The 16,861-nt window shown below is 41.9% G+C and overlaps 1 protein-coding gene across 1 annotated transcript in view; it reads right to left on the reverse strand.

Annotated features, from left to right (window-relative positions):
* Positions 1 to 5,572: 5,572 nt before the first annotated feature.
* LOC116978509 (homeobox protein EMX1-like) overlaps positions 5,573 to 16,861 on the reverse strand; it is a 40,152-nt gene continuing 28,863 nt past the window's right edge. Inside the window, exon 3 of the mRNA XM_033029690.1 lies at positions 5,573 to 6,496. Within this exon, the coding sequence (XP_032885581.1) occupies positions 6,329 to 6,496 (168 nt within the window). The 3' untranslated portion in view covers positions 5,573 to 6,328. The remainder of the gene's footprint in view (positions 6,497 to 16,861) is intronic.

The raw sequence follows: 16,861 nt of genomic DNA on the forward strand, positions 1-16,861 counted from the left end.
GGGAATCAAGGACAAGAAGACATAGGTTTAAATTGAGAGGGAAGGATTTAATAGGAACCTGGGGGGCAACATTTTCATGCAGTGGTTGGTGGGTATACAGAATGACCTGCAAGTGGGGGTAGTTTAGGCAGGTACTATAACAGCATTTACGATATTTGGACATATACATGCATAGGAAAGGTTTAGAGGAATATGGGCCAGTGGGATGAAGTGTGTATACCTTGAATATGGGAGTGTAGATGAAGCATCTTGGTCGGCATGGGCCATAATTCAGCGGGTCAGGCAGCATCTCTGGTGAAAAGGAATTGGTGAGGTTTCGGATCATCAACTACGTATTCAAGACCAGTCTGAAGAAGGGTTCCGACCCAAAACATCACCTACTCCTTTTCTCCAGAGATACTGTCTGACCTGCTGAGTTACTCCAGCATTTTATGTCTATCTTCAGTTTAAACCAGCATCTGCTTTGCCTTCCTACACATTTGAAGTAATGTGTGCAGTTCTGGTGGCCCCAATACAGGAATAATGTGGAGGCCTTTGAGAGGATGAAACGTCAGGTTGAGAGGAAACTTGATAGAAGTATATAAAATTATGAGAAGCATAGACAGGATAGACAGTCAGAACCTTTTTTTTTCCCTGAGTGGAAAAGTCCAATATTAGAGGACGTAGCTATAAGATGAGGTAGCTAAAGATGACGTAGATGGCGTAGATGACGTAGCTAAAGTTCAGCTCAGGTGCAGGAAGTTTAATGGAGATGTTGAGGGCAACCTTTTTTTACACAGAGAGGGTGGGGGTCTGGATCATAATGCCAGCAATGGTGGTGGAGGCAGATACGATAGTGGCATTTCAGAGACTTTAAGATAGGCACATGGAAGTACAGGAACTGAGTAATATAGATCAGGTACAGCCAGATGAGATCAGTTTAACTTGGCATCATGTTCGGCACAAACATTGTGCTCCAATGAGCCTATTCCTGTGCTGTACTGTTCTATGTTCTATGCAGGGAGACAGCGTAACAAAACTAACTTGTATTTCCAAATGCCTTTGATAAAGTAAGTCATGTCAAAGCTTTTAGAGCAGAGTTTTGAGGATAGTGTGAGTTCAAGGTATACACGCTCCTTGTAGAATGTGGAACCGGGGAAGGGTAAGGAACCCTGGATGACAAGAGAAATTGAGACTGTTCAGGAAAAAGGAGGCATGGGACATGGGAGATATCCAGGAGGAGATAAGGAGAATCCAAAGAGATTTATGTATATTAAGGGGAAAAAGTAATTGGAGAGAGAATAGGGCCCCTAAGAAATAAAACTGGTCATCTAAGTGTATAGCTGCAGGAGATGGGCGATATCCTCAATGAATATTTCTCTTCTGTTTTTACGATAGAAAAAGTCATGAAGATGAGGGAATTTGGGAACTTAATGGCGATGTCTTGAGGACAGTCCATATTGCATTCTAGGAGTTTTGGGAAGTCTTAAAACGTGTGGAGGTAGATAAATCTCATGGGTTTGATCAGTTCATATCATAGGAGCAGAATTAGGCCATTCGGCCCATCGACTCTACTCTGCCATTCATGGCTGATCTATCTTTGCCTCTCAACCCCATTCTCCTGCCTTCTCCCCATAACCTTTGACACCCTTACCAATCAAGAACCTGTCAATCTCCACTTTAAAAATACCCAAAGGTTTAACCTCTGCTGCCATCTGTGGCAATGAATTCCACAGAATCTCCACCCTCTGGCTAAAGAAATTCCTTCTCATCTCCTTTCTAAAGTTACATCCTTTTATTCTGAGGCTGTGTCCTCTGATCCTAGACTCTTCCATTAGCAGAAACATCCTCTCCACATCAATTCCATCTAAGCTTTAGTCTTTATGGATACAGCATGGAAACAGGCCCTTCAGCCCACCGTGTCCGTGCCGACCAGCGATCCCTGGACACTAGCACTATCTTACACACTTGGAAACAATTTACAAATTACCAAAGACAATTAACCTGCAAACCTGTACTTCTTTGGAGTGTGGGAGGAAACCAGAGCACCCAGAGAAAACCCACGTGGTCACATAGACAACATACAAACTCCAACGTAAAAACAGACAGCACTCGTAGTCAGGATCGAACCCGGGCCTTGGTGCTGTAAGGCAGCAACTCTACCACTGACCTCGCATTATTTGGTAAGTTTCAATGAGGTCTCCCCTCAACCTTCTAAACTCCAGCGAGAACAGGCCCAGAGCCATCAAACACTCATCATACCCAATCATGAATAACCTGATCATCCCTGGGATTATTCTCTTAAACCTCCTCTGCAACCTCTCCAATGCCAGCACATCCCTCCTAAAATATGGGGCCCAAAACTCACAATACTCCAAATATGGGCTAACCAGTGTCTTCTAAAGCCTCTACATTACATCCCTGCATTTATATTCTAGTCCTCTCAAAATGAATGCTAACATTGCATTTGCCTTACTACCGATTCAACCTGATAATTAGCCTTTTGGGAATCCTGCACCAGCACTCCCGAGTCCCTTTGCACCTCCCATTTCTGATTCTTCTCTACATTTAGAAAATGATCTACACCTTTATTCCTACTACCAAAGTACATGACAGCACACTTTGCTACTCTATATTCCATCTACCAATTCTTTGCCCACTCTCCCAACCTGTTTTTCTGCAGACTTCCTGCTTCCTGTTCGTTACCTATCCACCGATCTTCATATCATCTGCAAACATGGCCACAAAGCCATCAATTCCATCATTCAAATCATTGATATATAATGTAAAAAGTAACAGACGAAACACCAACCCCCGTGGAACACCACAAGTCACCTCCATCCAACCAGAAAAAGCCCACTTTATTCCCACTCTTTGCTTTCTGTTATTCAGCCAATCTTCTATCCACTCTAGTATCTTCTCTCTAATACAATGGGCTCACATACAACACTTTATCAAAGGGCTTTTGAAAATACAAGTAAACAACATCCACTATACTCTTCTTTGAGACAACCTTTTTCTGATCATGTTCTAATGTGTGGGACTTTTTGCGACATTAAAAGTACTATAATGATTAATTTTGATTTGACAATAAAAGGCTATTCTATTCTATTCTAATTTTGATTTGATTTATCCAAACTCTGTTATCATTTGTGCATCAAATGTAACCATATATAGTGGCACTTTGGAGATATCCAGGATGAATCAACTAGGATGGGATAACTGGCTCTTCTTCCTTGTGTTGACCATCAACTGTAAGGATTGTTGTTGATTTGTTCGTGTGTATTGATTACGGAAATCCACAGCAAATAATTCACTAATCTGTTGTTGCTTTGTGTGTCCAATTTTCGATCTAGTTTACATCCAAGTGAATTTCGAGTTTTTACCACGTGCTATCTAAATCAGTGATTTCCCAAATTATCCACAACTGTGGTGTGTCATTTGTATTTGTGTGTTGACTTGTGAATGCTCTCTTGGGTGAATCTTTGTATGCATGTGTCAGTGGTGTCCTAGAAGAAATATTAAAATAGCTAGTTTTATGCTTAAGTGCTGGAGGAGTTCAATGAGTTCCACACAGGCAGAAACCTTGGAGGGAGATGGACACGATGAATATTTTTCAAGATTCCAGCGTCTGCAGTCTCCTGTGTCTCCATTTTGCTGCTCCACAAAATCTTCCCAACGTATATTACTTTGAAGAAATCCTCACTCTTCCCACCCACTAGATGGCTGGATTATGGGCTATTATGTACTGGGAGTGCTTGGACAGACTTAAATTGTTAGCCTAGAATGTCAGAGGTGAGGAAGACCTGATAGTTGTATATAAGATTATGAGAATGGTGAATCTGTGGAATTATTTGCCACCGAAGACTGTGGAGGCCAAGTCAATGGATATTTTTATAGCAGAGATAGATAGATTCTTGATTAGTACGTGTGTCGGGGTTGTGGGGAGAAGGCAGGAGAATGGGGTTAGGAGGGAGAGATAGATCAGCCGTGATTGAATGGCGGAGTAGACTTAATGGATCAAATGGCCCAATTCTGCTCCTATCACTTATGACCTTATGACCATAGATAGGGTACAGTCAGAACCTTTTTTCCCAGAATGGTAAAATCAAATAATAGGAGTTAATTTCAAGGTGAGAGGGGCAACAGTTAAGGGAGATGTGGGAGGCAAGTTTGTTACCCAGAGGGTGGCAAGTGCCTGGAACAAGCTGCCAGGGATTGTGGTTGGGCAGATATGACAGTAGCATTTAAGAGACTTTTGGATAGGCATTTTGTTTTGCAGAGAATGGAGAGATATGGTTTATATGCAGGTAGATAAGAGATGGGCTTGGCATCATGTTTGGCACAAAGGACCTGTTGCTGTGCTGTATCTGCCAATCACTCTCGTCACCTGTATCAACTTATCACTTGCCACTCTTTGTACCACCTCTTATCCAGCTTTCTCCCCCATCAATCCATCAATCTGATCCAGACCCAAAACGTCATCTGTCAATTTCACTCCACAGATGCTGTCTCACCTGCTGAGTTCCCCCAACATTTTCTCTTTGTTTTCTCAAAATTCCCTCGTCCACTCTCTCTTGTGTCTTCGTTCTACTGCCCCAAGGCAACATCTCCTCAAAGCAAGCTCACTTTGAAGAAGGTCTCACTATCCCCACCCATCTGCCAATTGCCTCCACCCACCTTTCACCAGTACCCACAAATCATTTGCCCCTAACTCTCTTTTTGTTCGCTTTCTCTCCCCACTCAATCACTGAAGAATAGTCAGCCATGATCATATTGAATGGCGGTGCGGCTCGAAGGGCCGAATGGCCTACTCCTGCACCTATTTTCTATGTTTCTATGCTTCTATGTAATAGTCCCCATCGGTTAATTGTCTATTCATAGAATTATAGACATAGAAACATAGAAAATAGGTGCAGGAGTAGGCCATTCGGCCCTTCGAGCCTGCACTGCCATTCAATATGATCATGGCTGATCACCCAACTCAGTATCCTGTACCTGCTTTCTCTCCATACCCCCTGATCCCTTTAGCCACAAGGGCCACATCTAACTCCATCTTAAATATAGCCAGTGAACTGGCCTCAACTACATTCTGTGGCAGAGAATTCCAGATATTCACCACTCTCTGTGTGAAAATGTTTTTCTCATCTCTGTCCTAAAAGATTTCCCCCTTATCCTTAAGCTGTGACCCCTTGTTCTGGACTTCCCCAACATCGGGAACAATCTTCCTGCATCTAGCCTGTCCAACCCCTTAAGAATTTTGTAAGTTTCTATAAGATCCCCCCTCAATCTTCTAAATTCTAGCGAGAACAAGCCGAGTCTATCCAGTCTTTCTTCATATGAAAGTCCTGACATCCCAGGACCTCCATAGATGCCGGCTGGCCCGCTGAGTTCCTCCTGCACTTCGTTTTTTTTTTAAATCAAGATTCCAGCACCTGCAGTTCCATTATAATGCTGCAAACGTGTACGTTCCCGGCCAACCCCGTATCGCCTGATGTTATCAGGGATAGCAGACACCCCCTGCCCACGTACTTCTCCGCATGGGCATTGGGCGAATTAATTGGCCATATGTAGCCTTTACTAAACATGGGGGTTTTTTTGCAATATATTTTATTGTGGAAAAAATATTTCCTTATTATTTTGTGGTATGGGACATATCATTGGTGACACGTTTATTTACAATCGACCAAAAAGACCATTATAAAACAGATCTATGCGGAGGGGGTGAGATGAGACATTAACATCAAGTAACGGGAATCACTCAGTGCCATTCCGGTACAGGAGGTCTTCGGCGCTAACCTCCTTTAAGACCGTCCCTTCCTCAGTTTAAAACCCGTAGAAACTTGCAAATGAATATTTTTTTTGTTCCTTGTGTTCAGGCTGCACGCAAGGCTACGCCGGGCCTTGCGGTCATTTATATTTAATTTTTTTAATCCTCCAACCTAAAACGAGAAAAGAAAACACAATCCCGTGGCATTAACTGCGAAGACGCCGGATGCTACCAAATCCATGTGAAACCAATTCAATGGTGAATGAAGGGCGTGGGCCCAAGTGGGCTCCACCCACGGCCAGCCTGCCTGCCAACCTCTAGCGAGAACGAACGCTCCTTCTTCCACTTGCTGCACTCAAACTGTTTTCTTAACAAAGATTCTTTTTAATTAAACTATAATCACACGGTTGAAGTTTTTTTAGTCCACCTTTGTGTCGTGTGACTTGATCAGAAGTGGAATCGGGAATTCCATGATGGGCCAGGTTGGATATTCAAGCCATCTATCTGGCTGCTCGCAGTCATCATTGCACGAATTATACTGAAACATTGGAATGGTTTATGTCTGAATCCAGGCGACCTCTAATCTTCTGAAATCACATCAATGTCCTCCGGGCTGGTCTGCCTGGTGGCCATTCTCCACCTGCTCACGTGTTGTGTCCCTTTTCGTTTCTGCTGCGTGTCGGGGCTCTCTTCCTCCAGCTTCTGTCGTTTGTACTTGGTCCTTCTGTTCTGAAACCAGACCTTTACCTGAAGGGAAAAGCAGAAAAATGTGAGTCCTTCTGTTTCCATTTCGTGGTGAAATAATATTGCTCAGAAATATGGGGGGGGGGGTTAACAGGAATGGTTTGAAAGGACCAAGTCCCGAAATAATGCAGAAGGTGTCACCGTGTACGTGGACGGGGAGCTTTTGGTGTTAAATTCGCCTTCTCTGGGTTTACCTGTCTCTTACTCCATCTCATTGGTTTTCGCGGCAGGAAATCGAACACTAAACTGGACAACAATGCTTGAGAAACTCAGCGGGTGCTGCAGCATCTATGGAGCGAAGGAAATAGGCAACGTTGCCTATTTCCCTCGCTCCATAAATGCTGCTGCACCCGCTGAGTTTCTCCAACATGTTTGTGTACCTTCGATTTTCCAGCATCTGCAGTTCCTTCTTATACGCTAAACTGTACAAAACGACTCCAATCTTCCAACTCCATTTCCTTGCGTTCCGGACTTCTTCTCGAGGTCCTTGTTCATTTGTACGGGGACATGATCTGTGGTGAACTATGCTGAAAACGTGCAAGCCGCTACGAGCTCCACTGACCCCGTCTCCTTCTACACACACAACAGCCGCATTAATTTGGAATGCCATAATAAACCAACCCCCTCCTGTCCTTTCTCAAGCTACTGTTCCCTTTCTTCCCGGAGTATTTAAGTAACTTTTTGTCTTTTCTAGTTCAGCAGAATTTCCAGAACTATGCGCAATATTGCATGCACAGGGTGCTCACTGCTTTCCACGGAGACGGGGTCATCATTCTGAGTTAGAGCAGTACACTAGTTTGATGCATTTCTCCCATTTTCTTTTCGTGGTCAATAATGTGCACCCATTAAACCTGTGATCTCTCTGTCGGTTCCGTGTCAAGCAATCAATCAAAAATGTGAAGAGAGAAATCAGGGAATTTACATTTTGTGAGGACTTAGAGGATAATATTTTTTTATTTCTCCTCTAACTATTTTTTTATTTCTCCTCTAACTCCTCACAAAATCTAAATTCCATGATTTCTCGCTTCACGTTTTTAATTGATTGCTTGATTGATTGATACTTTGTTATCACATGTCGCGGTGAGATTCTTTGTTTTTGCAGACCATACGCAAGGTTACATCATATTAACTGCCTCTGGTACATTTAGTTCACATTCGGAGACCGGGTGAACATTCTGTGTGGAAGGGTTTCCTTGCATTTTAAACATTGTCATTTACCTGGCGGTTGAGTGATCCGGGGTCATTGTATTGTCAATTGACTTGCAATTACAGAAGGGAATCTGCACTTACATGATAATCGATTTGTGTACAAAAGGTTAAACTGGTAGAATCAACAGAAGTGTGGAAGAAGTCATTCATGGGTCAAGTCCGCGCCACAAGAGCAATCTAGTTAGTTCTACTTCCGCACCTTTTCACAACGCGTCTAATGAGATAAATGGCCAGATCATTTGTTTTGTTGATGTTTGCTGAGAATATATACGACATGGAAAGCATATTTTAAGAGAAGAAACTTAATCATGTCTTGACCATCAATCCTGTTCCCAATGTCATCCTCGGTCCCTACTTTTCCACCTCTTATTTGTCTTCTCCAGGGATATTTACACAGAACATAGATCAGTACAGCACATGAACGGGCCCTGAGGCCCACAATGTTTGTACTGAACATGATTTCAAACGCATATTATTTGAGATGGTATGCAATATATCATTGCACAGATTATGCTCTTCAGAAATGGTTTTCTTATTTCCACGTATTATTCTCTATTGATGTTCTAACTGAGAAGATAACTTTGATCCCAAGACACCAAGTTGACCACTAAAATGTGAGCCGATATTTCCACCCACCCCGAAAATAAAGCATTTCTAGAAATGAAAATCAACGTGAAGAATGGTCTCGACCCGAAACGTCACCCATTTCTTCTCTCCAGAGATGCTGCCTGTCCCGTTGAGTTACTCCAGCATATGTTCGGTTTAAACCAACATCTGTAGTTCCTTCTTACACAGATAGATACACATCTTGTTCTCAACTTCCATCAATGTATCCGAACATAACACTACCAGGGATTAGAAACTGCAGATGCTGACATCTAAAACAAAGACGAAGGAGGAACTCAGCGGATCATAGAACATAGAATAGCATGAGCAGGACCTTCGGCTTGCAATATCTGTGCCGAACATGATGCCCAGACCATCTCTTGTCCACCTGTGCCTAATCCATATTCCTCCGATCCTTGCATGTCCAAATGCCTAACCAAAAGCCTCTTAAAATACACTGTAATTTCTACCTTACACAGAGGGTTTGAGGCACTCACACCCTCTGTGTAAAAAAAAAGTTGCCCCGCACATCTCCCTTTAACTTTTCCCCTCTCAACTCAAAGCTGTACCCTCTTGGGTTTTTTTCCATCCTGGGATAAAGGTTCTGATTGTCTACCCTATCAATGCCTCGCATGTGTATATACTTATATCTGGACTCCCCGTTCCAGAAAAAAACAAGATCCAACTTCTCCATCGAGCTCATATCCCCCTAATCCAGGCAACATTCTGCTAAACCTCCTTTGCACCATTTTTTTCTCCAAAGCCTCCACATCCCTCCTCTAATGGGGTGATCAGAACAGCGCGCAACATTCCAGGCATTACCTAACCCGTCCTATAAAGATGCATCATGATATCCTGACTCTTATACTCAGTGCCTTCTTTACCACTCTAGTCACTTGTGTTGCCACTTTCGGGGACCTATGGTGTTGGACCCCCATGATCCCTGTGGACCTTAAAGCTGATGAGGGTCATGCCAATAATTGTATATTTTCCCCTTACATTTGAGGGTCAGGCGGCAGCTGTGAAAGGGATAGACCGAAGAAACAGTAGATGATGGATCAGTAACCAGACTGAATAAGAATGCTGACCCGAAACGTGGTCTGTCCATTCCTCTACAAATGCTGTCTGATCCGCTGAAATCCTCCAGGCTTTTTATCTTTTTGTGCTTACAATACTACCATGTTTGTTTTCTTGAGCTATTCTGCAAAGAGACTGCACCTTTGAGAATGGGATTTTGAGAAGATTTACAGAAACCTGTTAATGTTACCCTTTGATGCCTTAATTTCACGAGTTATCAGTTATCAGTTATCAGTTATCCAAAGGCCTTGATTTTGATTGTTATGCCTAGAATCACCGCAGTATTTATGTGAAATTATTCGACCCACTCGGCCTCGGCCCAGATTTCCTCCCACGCCTCCCAGTTCCATTTTTAGACAGGGGAAGTATATTTTATCTTCTCCCAATCGGCCACGTGGGAACTAGACTTCTCCAACGGCACACGAGAAACAACACATTGTATATTTCTTTTGAGGACAGAGAAATTATGCGCTCAGTCCCTTAGCCCGGGTAATTTATTATATAAAGCTATTTTTGTACCCACGATGCATTTCTAAATGTATGACAACAATTTCAAGGTTCTCGAGGGTATTTCTTCGAGTGGTGTGAGTTTCCTTAGAAGCAGAACAATAAAACGAGGGCATTTTACAAAGGGCTAATTAACCTGCAAACCCACGTCTTTGGGATGTGCGAGGAAACCAGAGCACCCAGAGGAACCCCTCGCGATCACAGTGAGATCGGACAGCACACAGGTCAAAATCGAACCCATGTCTCTGGCGCTGTGTGGCCGCTGTGCCGCAAAAGGGTTGTGTCAGTCCGCTTGTGCGCAGAAGGATCCGATGTGATCAAATATTACCTACATGATGGGAATGAGAAACATTTTCATATTTACGATTTTGGAACACGGCATGATGAAATATTTTTGAAACGAGAATAACATTGAACGTGAAGCGTATTGAAATTAAATAGGAACCTGAGGAGTAACTTGTTCATGCAATCAAGTCAGGGTTATTAGAGTCAGAGAGTCGTGGAAACAGGCCCTTCGTCCCAACTTAACCACACCGACCAACATGTCCCAACTACACTGGTCCCACCGGCCTGCATTTGGCTCACATCCCACTAAACATGTCCTATCCATGTGTTTAAGAAGGAACTGCAGATGCTGGAAAATCGAAGGTACACAAAAATACTGGAGAAACTCAGCGAGTGCAGCAGCATCTATGGAGCGAAGGAAATAGGCAACGTTGTACCTGTCTAAATGTTTCTTAAACGTTGCGATAACTACATCCTGCCTCAACTATCTCCTCCGGCAGCTCGTTCCATACACCTATTACCCTTTGCGTGAAAATGTTATCCCTCAGGTTCCTATTAAATAAATCTCTTCCCACCCCCACCTCCCTTAAACTTAACCCTATGTCATGTGGTCCTCGTTTACATTAAACAGAACCTATTTCTTCACATTTAACTCTAATGCTTGACAAAATATATTACATATATTAATGGAAAATATACTTAGAGATAATATATATAAGCATCTGGATAAACAGGGTCTGATTAGGAACAGTCAGCATGGATTTGTGCCTGGAAGGTCATGTTTGACTAATCTTCTTGAATTTTTTGAAGAGGTTACTAGGGAAATTGACGAGGGTAAAGCAGTGGATGTTGTCTATATGGACTTTAGTAAGGCCTTTGAAAAGGTTCCTCATGGAAGGTTGGTTAAGAAGGTTCAACTGTTGGGTATAAATGCAGGTGTAGCAAGATGGATTCAACAGTGGCTGAATGGGAGAAGCCAGAGGGTAATGGTGGATGGTTGTTTGTCGGGTTGGAGGCAGGTGACTAGTGGGGTGCCTCAGGGATCGGTGTTAGGTCCTTTGTTGTTTGTCATGTACATCAATGATCTGGATGAAGGTGTGGTAAATTGGATTAGTAAGTATGCAGATGATACCAAGATAGGGGGTGTTGTGGATAATGAAGAGGATTTCCAAAGTCTACAGAGTGATTTAGGCCATTTGGAAGAATGGGCTGAAAGATGGCAGATGGAGTTTAATGCTGATAAATGTGAGGTGCTACACCTTGGCAGGACAAATCAAAATAGGACGTACATGGTAAATGGTAGGGAATTGAAGAATACAGTTGAACAGAGGGATCTGGGAATAAATGTGCATAGTTCCTTGAAGGTGGAATCTCATATAGATAGGGTGGTAAAGAAAGCTTTTGGTATGCTAGCCTTTATAAATCAGAGCATTGAGTATAGAAGCTGGGATGTAATGTTAAAATTGTACAAGGCATTGGTGAGAGCAAATCTGGAGTATGGTGTACAATTTTGGTCGCCCAATTATAGGAAGGATGTCAACAAAATAGAGAGAGTACAGAGGAGATTTACTAGAATGTTGCCTGGGTTTCAACAACTAAGTTACAGAGAAAGGTTGAATAAGTTAGGTCTTTATTCTCTGGAGCGCAGAAGGTTAAGGGGGGACTTGATAGAGGTCTTTAAAATGATGAGAGGGATAGACAGAGTTGATGTGGACCAGCTTTTCCCTTTAAGAATAGGGAAGATTCAAACAAGAGGACATGACTTCAGAATTAAGGGTTAGGGGTAACATGAGGGGGAACTTCTTTACTCAGAGAGTGGTAGCGGTGTGGAATGAGCTTCCAGTGGAAGTGGTGGAGGCAGGTATGTTGGTATCATTTAAAAATAAATTGAATGAATGAATGAATACGTTTATTGTCATTGCCCAATACTGTGCAACGAAATTCCATTACATCTCCTCCGGTTAAAAAAAATACAAACACGACAACCATTAACACATATGTACACTTATTAGTTAAAAATAAATAGGTATTTTAAAAGAATTTAAAAGAATTTAAAAGAATTTGGCGGCATTTCTTGGAATTACATTTTGCTTCCCCAGCATTCTCTGTTGGAATTTACCTCTTTTATCGCACATGGGTAGAAACTATTTTTTAGTCTACCGGTGCGAGCCTTCAGAGTCCTGAATCGCCTCCCAGAGGGTAGCAGAGTAAAAAGGTGGTTGGCAGGGTGGGATGTGTCCTGCTTGATATTTGTGGCCCGGCGCAAGCATCGGGCCCTATACATGTCATCCAAGGAGGGCAGTTGGGCGTTTGTAATGACATATGGATGAGAAGGGAATGGAGGGTTATGGTATGAGTGCAGGCAGGTGGGACTAAGGGTAAAATGTTGTTCGGCACGGACTTGTAGGGCCGAGATGGCCTGTTTCCGTGCTGTAATTGTTATATGGTTATATGGTTATATACTGAGTTTTAAAACGTAAACTACAGAAAGAATAGCAATGTTTATGTTCCAGACTTACTAGAACATCTGTTTTACAATTTGTTTAACAGATGAGTTAATAACTGGACACGTAAATCAATTCTACACAAGTTAAACGAGTGGATATTAATGATAACGCGAGCAGCACTAGCGTCTGTCTGCGGGGATCGCTGATCAGCGCGGTGGGCCGAAGTGCCTGTTTCCGTGGAGAATTGTGTAATTGTGGTATGCGGTGGGATTGGCGAGGGGAGTTCTGTCGTTTCGTCCTTCAATCATCTCTCCAGTTTTGATTTATAAATCAGTATTAAGCAAATGCCTCATTTGCACGAAGTATTTCCAGTTTCGATAAACTCAGAAAAAGGCAATCTGGGTATGGATTGTCCAGTGTGGCAGAGGGATGCCTAGGGAAACATGTATTTTTCTAACACAAAAAAAATCTAATACATGTATTCAGTCTCCATGCAACGAATTTCTCCCTGTTCTCTGGTTGACAATGATAGTAACTGAACAGGTTGGCATTATTTGTACAATATATTATGTTATGTTATATATATATATGTATACACACACACATATGTACACATATATATATATATATATATTTATATATATATATATATATACACACACACACACACACACACACACACACACACATATATACACACACACACACACACACACACATATATATATAACATAATATGTGTGTGTGTGTGTGTGTGTGTGTGTGTGTGTGTGTGTGTGTGTGTGTGTGTCTCTGTGTGTGTGTGTCTCTGTGTGTGTGTGTCTCTGTGTGTGTGTGTGTGTGTGTGTGTGTGTGTGTGTGTGTGTGTGTGTGTGTGTGTATGTGTGTTTTGTATCTGTCCAATGTTATAAGGAGCCTATGGATTCCATAACACAATGACTGTAGAGAAAAAGCACGCTAAATCCTATCATCGATTTTACGTATAATGCATAAATCCCTGAGATCAGAGCATGATCTAATCGGCATTTCCACTGATTAAACACGGACTCTGCAAACCAGCTAAGTTCCTTATCGTAACGAAACATCCTTGCAAAAATGCCATTCAGTAATAATATGGCACTGAATGAATTAAAGCGGAATTAAGGTGGATGCAGAAAATGTGCCGAGAATGTTTACGGGGACAAGGTTTAACACGTCGAGAATACCAAATGTATTCAATCTGGATTAATAGACGTCTAAATCAAAGGTTGCTTTTATTTAAATTATTTATGTCAATTTACTGACATGAATAATGTGAGTTTGTACAACCTGGCCATCGGTTGATCGCTGCCTTCAGGCACAACATGGAAAGAATGACAGTGTTTCGATGTGATTTCAGACCCGAGTTAGCCCGCTCACTTTTACCTTTAGCGTTTAAAACTTTCAGACAAGTTGGGAGAAGTCAGTAATCTGTGAGAAGGGCGGCTGCGTGCGACCAACACATTTTTTCTAATGTTCTCAAATAACCGTGCGGCGTGTTTTTGAGAAGATAGGTTACATGAGAAGGACCCGCAGAACCTTTCGTGAAGTATTTATACAATTATAAGGACTTTTGCTTTGTACTTCCGACAACGACTGTGCCACTTCAGTGAAGCATTTCGAGCTCATAATATATAAAGAGCTTTGAAACTTTCGCAAGCTATGGTGCAGGCATTTTATAAATATATTTATGTACATTTCTCCTTGCAACAATATGTCCCATCCAATTTAAAATTATATCCTTGTGCGCATCAAATGTTTGATCATCAAGAAATTCCAAACCGATACAAATACCCTGGATTGGTTCATTTTGGGAGGTGATTGATTTTCACACAGGTACAGGGTGCAATTTAACCATAACCAACTTTCCGTCCTGCTCCCGGGGTGGATCTGGGGAAGGTGGTAAATTATAGACTGGGACATGCAATGTTATGGAAACCCAGAGAGAAGTGGAAACAAATATAGAAAGCAGCAAAATAAGCAATTGCAGAAGATTTGACACATTTAACATAACTCGGTCTACTTTAAACCTTTTCTATCAAATATTCTTTATGACCCAATACATTTCTTGGACGATTTTCTATTAATCCTAACTCAAAATATATTACCCCATTTCGATGCCTTTTAACTTTCCTCATCCCATTCATTCATTGGGTCTCTCCTCCTACCTCTCTCTTTAGTGCCCGTGTTCTAAAGAAATTGAACTGTCGGGGATCTCTGCGTTTTATTTGAAGAAGGGCACATTACCATTAACTCGAATGAATAGTGGAGGGGATTAGCCACATCCCCGTTTTACTTTCATTTCACACACTGCGTCGAGAAGCTCTTTGAATCCTCGGCGTTCATGCGCAGCCCACTAACTATTTTTGTTGTTCTCCTGGCCCCCAGAATTATTCAAATCCGAGGCACATCGGTGGCTCATTTTGCTCAGGGTGTGCTTGAAATTACACGAGCGTGGAACAAATGAAATGTAAAGGCCCTTAGTAGTCAGAATCAGCACAAGTGTGGAGTGTTTGTCAGCACACTTGTCATGAAATCTCATAGTCGTGAAGGGGCATGTCCAGTTCCTTCTGCTCTTTAAATTGGGGTTGAATCATTATTAAGGGAAAGTTTCTGTCTGTGGCGTAAGTACCTGTCCATTAACTCGAAACGTTTCAGAAAATATTCAAGCTGTTTAGAAAAAAAAATGCTTGCCTCAAAATATCGGTTTGATAACCAGAAATGAAATATATTTTCCTCACTCAATAAATGCAATATCCAGTTATATTTCGACTAGGACAGTCTTTGAGATATATTCTGCGGTGTACAATGTATGACCTAACACGAAGAAGGTCTGAAGAAGGGCCTCGACCCGAAACTTCACCCATTCCTTCTCTCCAGAGATGCTGCTTGTCCCGCTGAGTTTTTGTATCTATCTTCAACCTAACGTGGATCTTGGATAATCTACTGACAACCTGGAATTGATGTTGAAAGACAACTTTATCGTGGTGTCCTTTAAAACCAATGAATTCGACTCCGTCTTAATACGGTGTGATTATACGGTCTGGGCAATTGAAAGCATGTTTTTTCCCCGGAGTTACCAACAGTCCTGTTCTGTCGATTCCGTGAAAGGATAGCACAAATAAAATAATTGACTGCGATGAATAAAAACCTGAACGAATTTGGCCACCGGGGGAAATATCTTTTCTTTTACATCTTTACATTTCTCGAATAGATTGTGGGACTAGTGTTTGAAACAGCGGCTGTACATACATGGCAGCGATCCAGTTAAAGGGATTAGGAGATGTGCTAAGTAAATACTTGAGGAGAACAGGCCAGGCTTGTAACCGCCGATGCTATAACACGCCCAAACGATATTAAAGATTATGAGTTTAAAACAAAACCAAAAAATATCCATTATTTTTAATCTAACAACAGATAATGAATGAAATGTACACGAAGGCACTCGCTCTTTTTCACCATTGAACAACAATAGCCATACACATTACCCCTAACTCTTGAGCCAGTGGCGTTGGTGACAGCATGGAAGTTCATTATCATTAAAATAAATTTGAATATAATGTTGCTTCACCAATATTTTAATAGAGCTTTATAGTTTAGACACTTATTCTGGACAGTTCGGGTGCCAATGCAAATATTGTGCCCGAAGGAGAACTGTTTCATATTTCAGTAACAAATGCATTTCTTGCAGAAGAACCACGACCCGAAAAGTCACCCTATCCAAAGATGCTGCCTGTCCCGCTGTTAGTCCAGCATTTTGTGTCTATCTTCAGTTTAAAGCAGCATCTGCAGTTCCTTCCTACGCGTTATTTATGTGGTCAAAATCGAATATGATTCACGGGGAGAGTCCAGTGCATTATTCTGCAACAATAGGACGCACGCCAGCTTCTTCAATGCTCTGAGCGGTACCGGACTCCATATGTCAATGTACAATTAACACTGTAATAATTCCTTGCGCTCGGACAAAATAGCCATGAAAGAACTGTCAGTTCAGATTTCCTTCCTTCTTTTCTAAACGATCAGTGCTGTAATGTTAACCAATTTATTAAACTTGACAGTAAGTCAATGGAAAATTATTACAGTTAATCGCCAACATCTTTAAGCAAGTTTTGATCAATGATTAGATTTGCAACTCTGGTGGCTGCAAATTTATTTAGCTATGGAAACTTCTTTAGCTATGGAAAGAAGGAATGCGCGTTAACTGGCAGGGGTTTGGGGG

The sequence above is a fragment of the Amblyraja radiata genome, chromosome 11 (genome assembly GCF_010909765.2).
Source record: "Amblyraja radiata isolate CabotCenter1 chromosome 11, sAmbRad1.1.pri, whole genome shotgun sequence".
In the NCBI taxonomy this organism is placed as follows: domain Eukaryota; kingdom Metazoa; phylum Chordata; class Chondrichthyes; order Rajiformes; family Rajidae; genus Amblyraja; species Amblyraja radiata.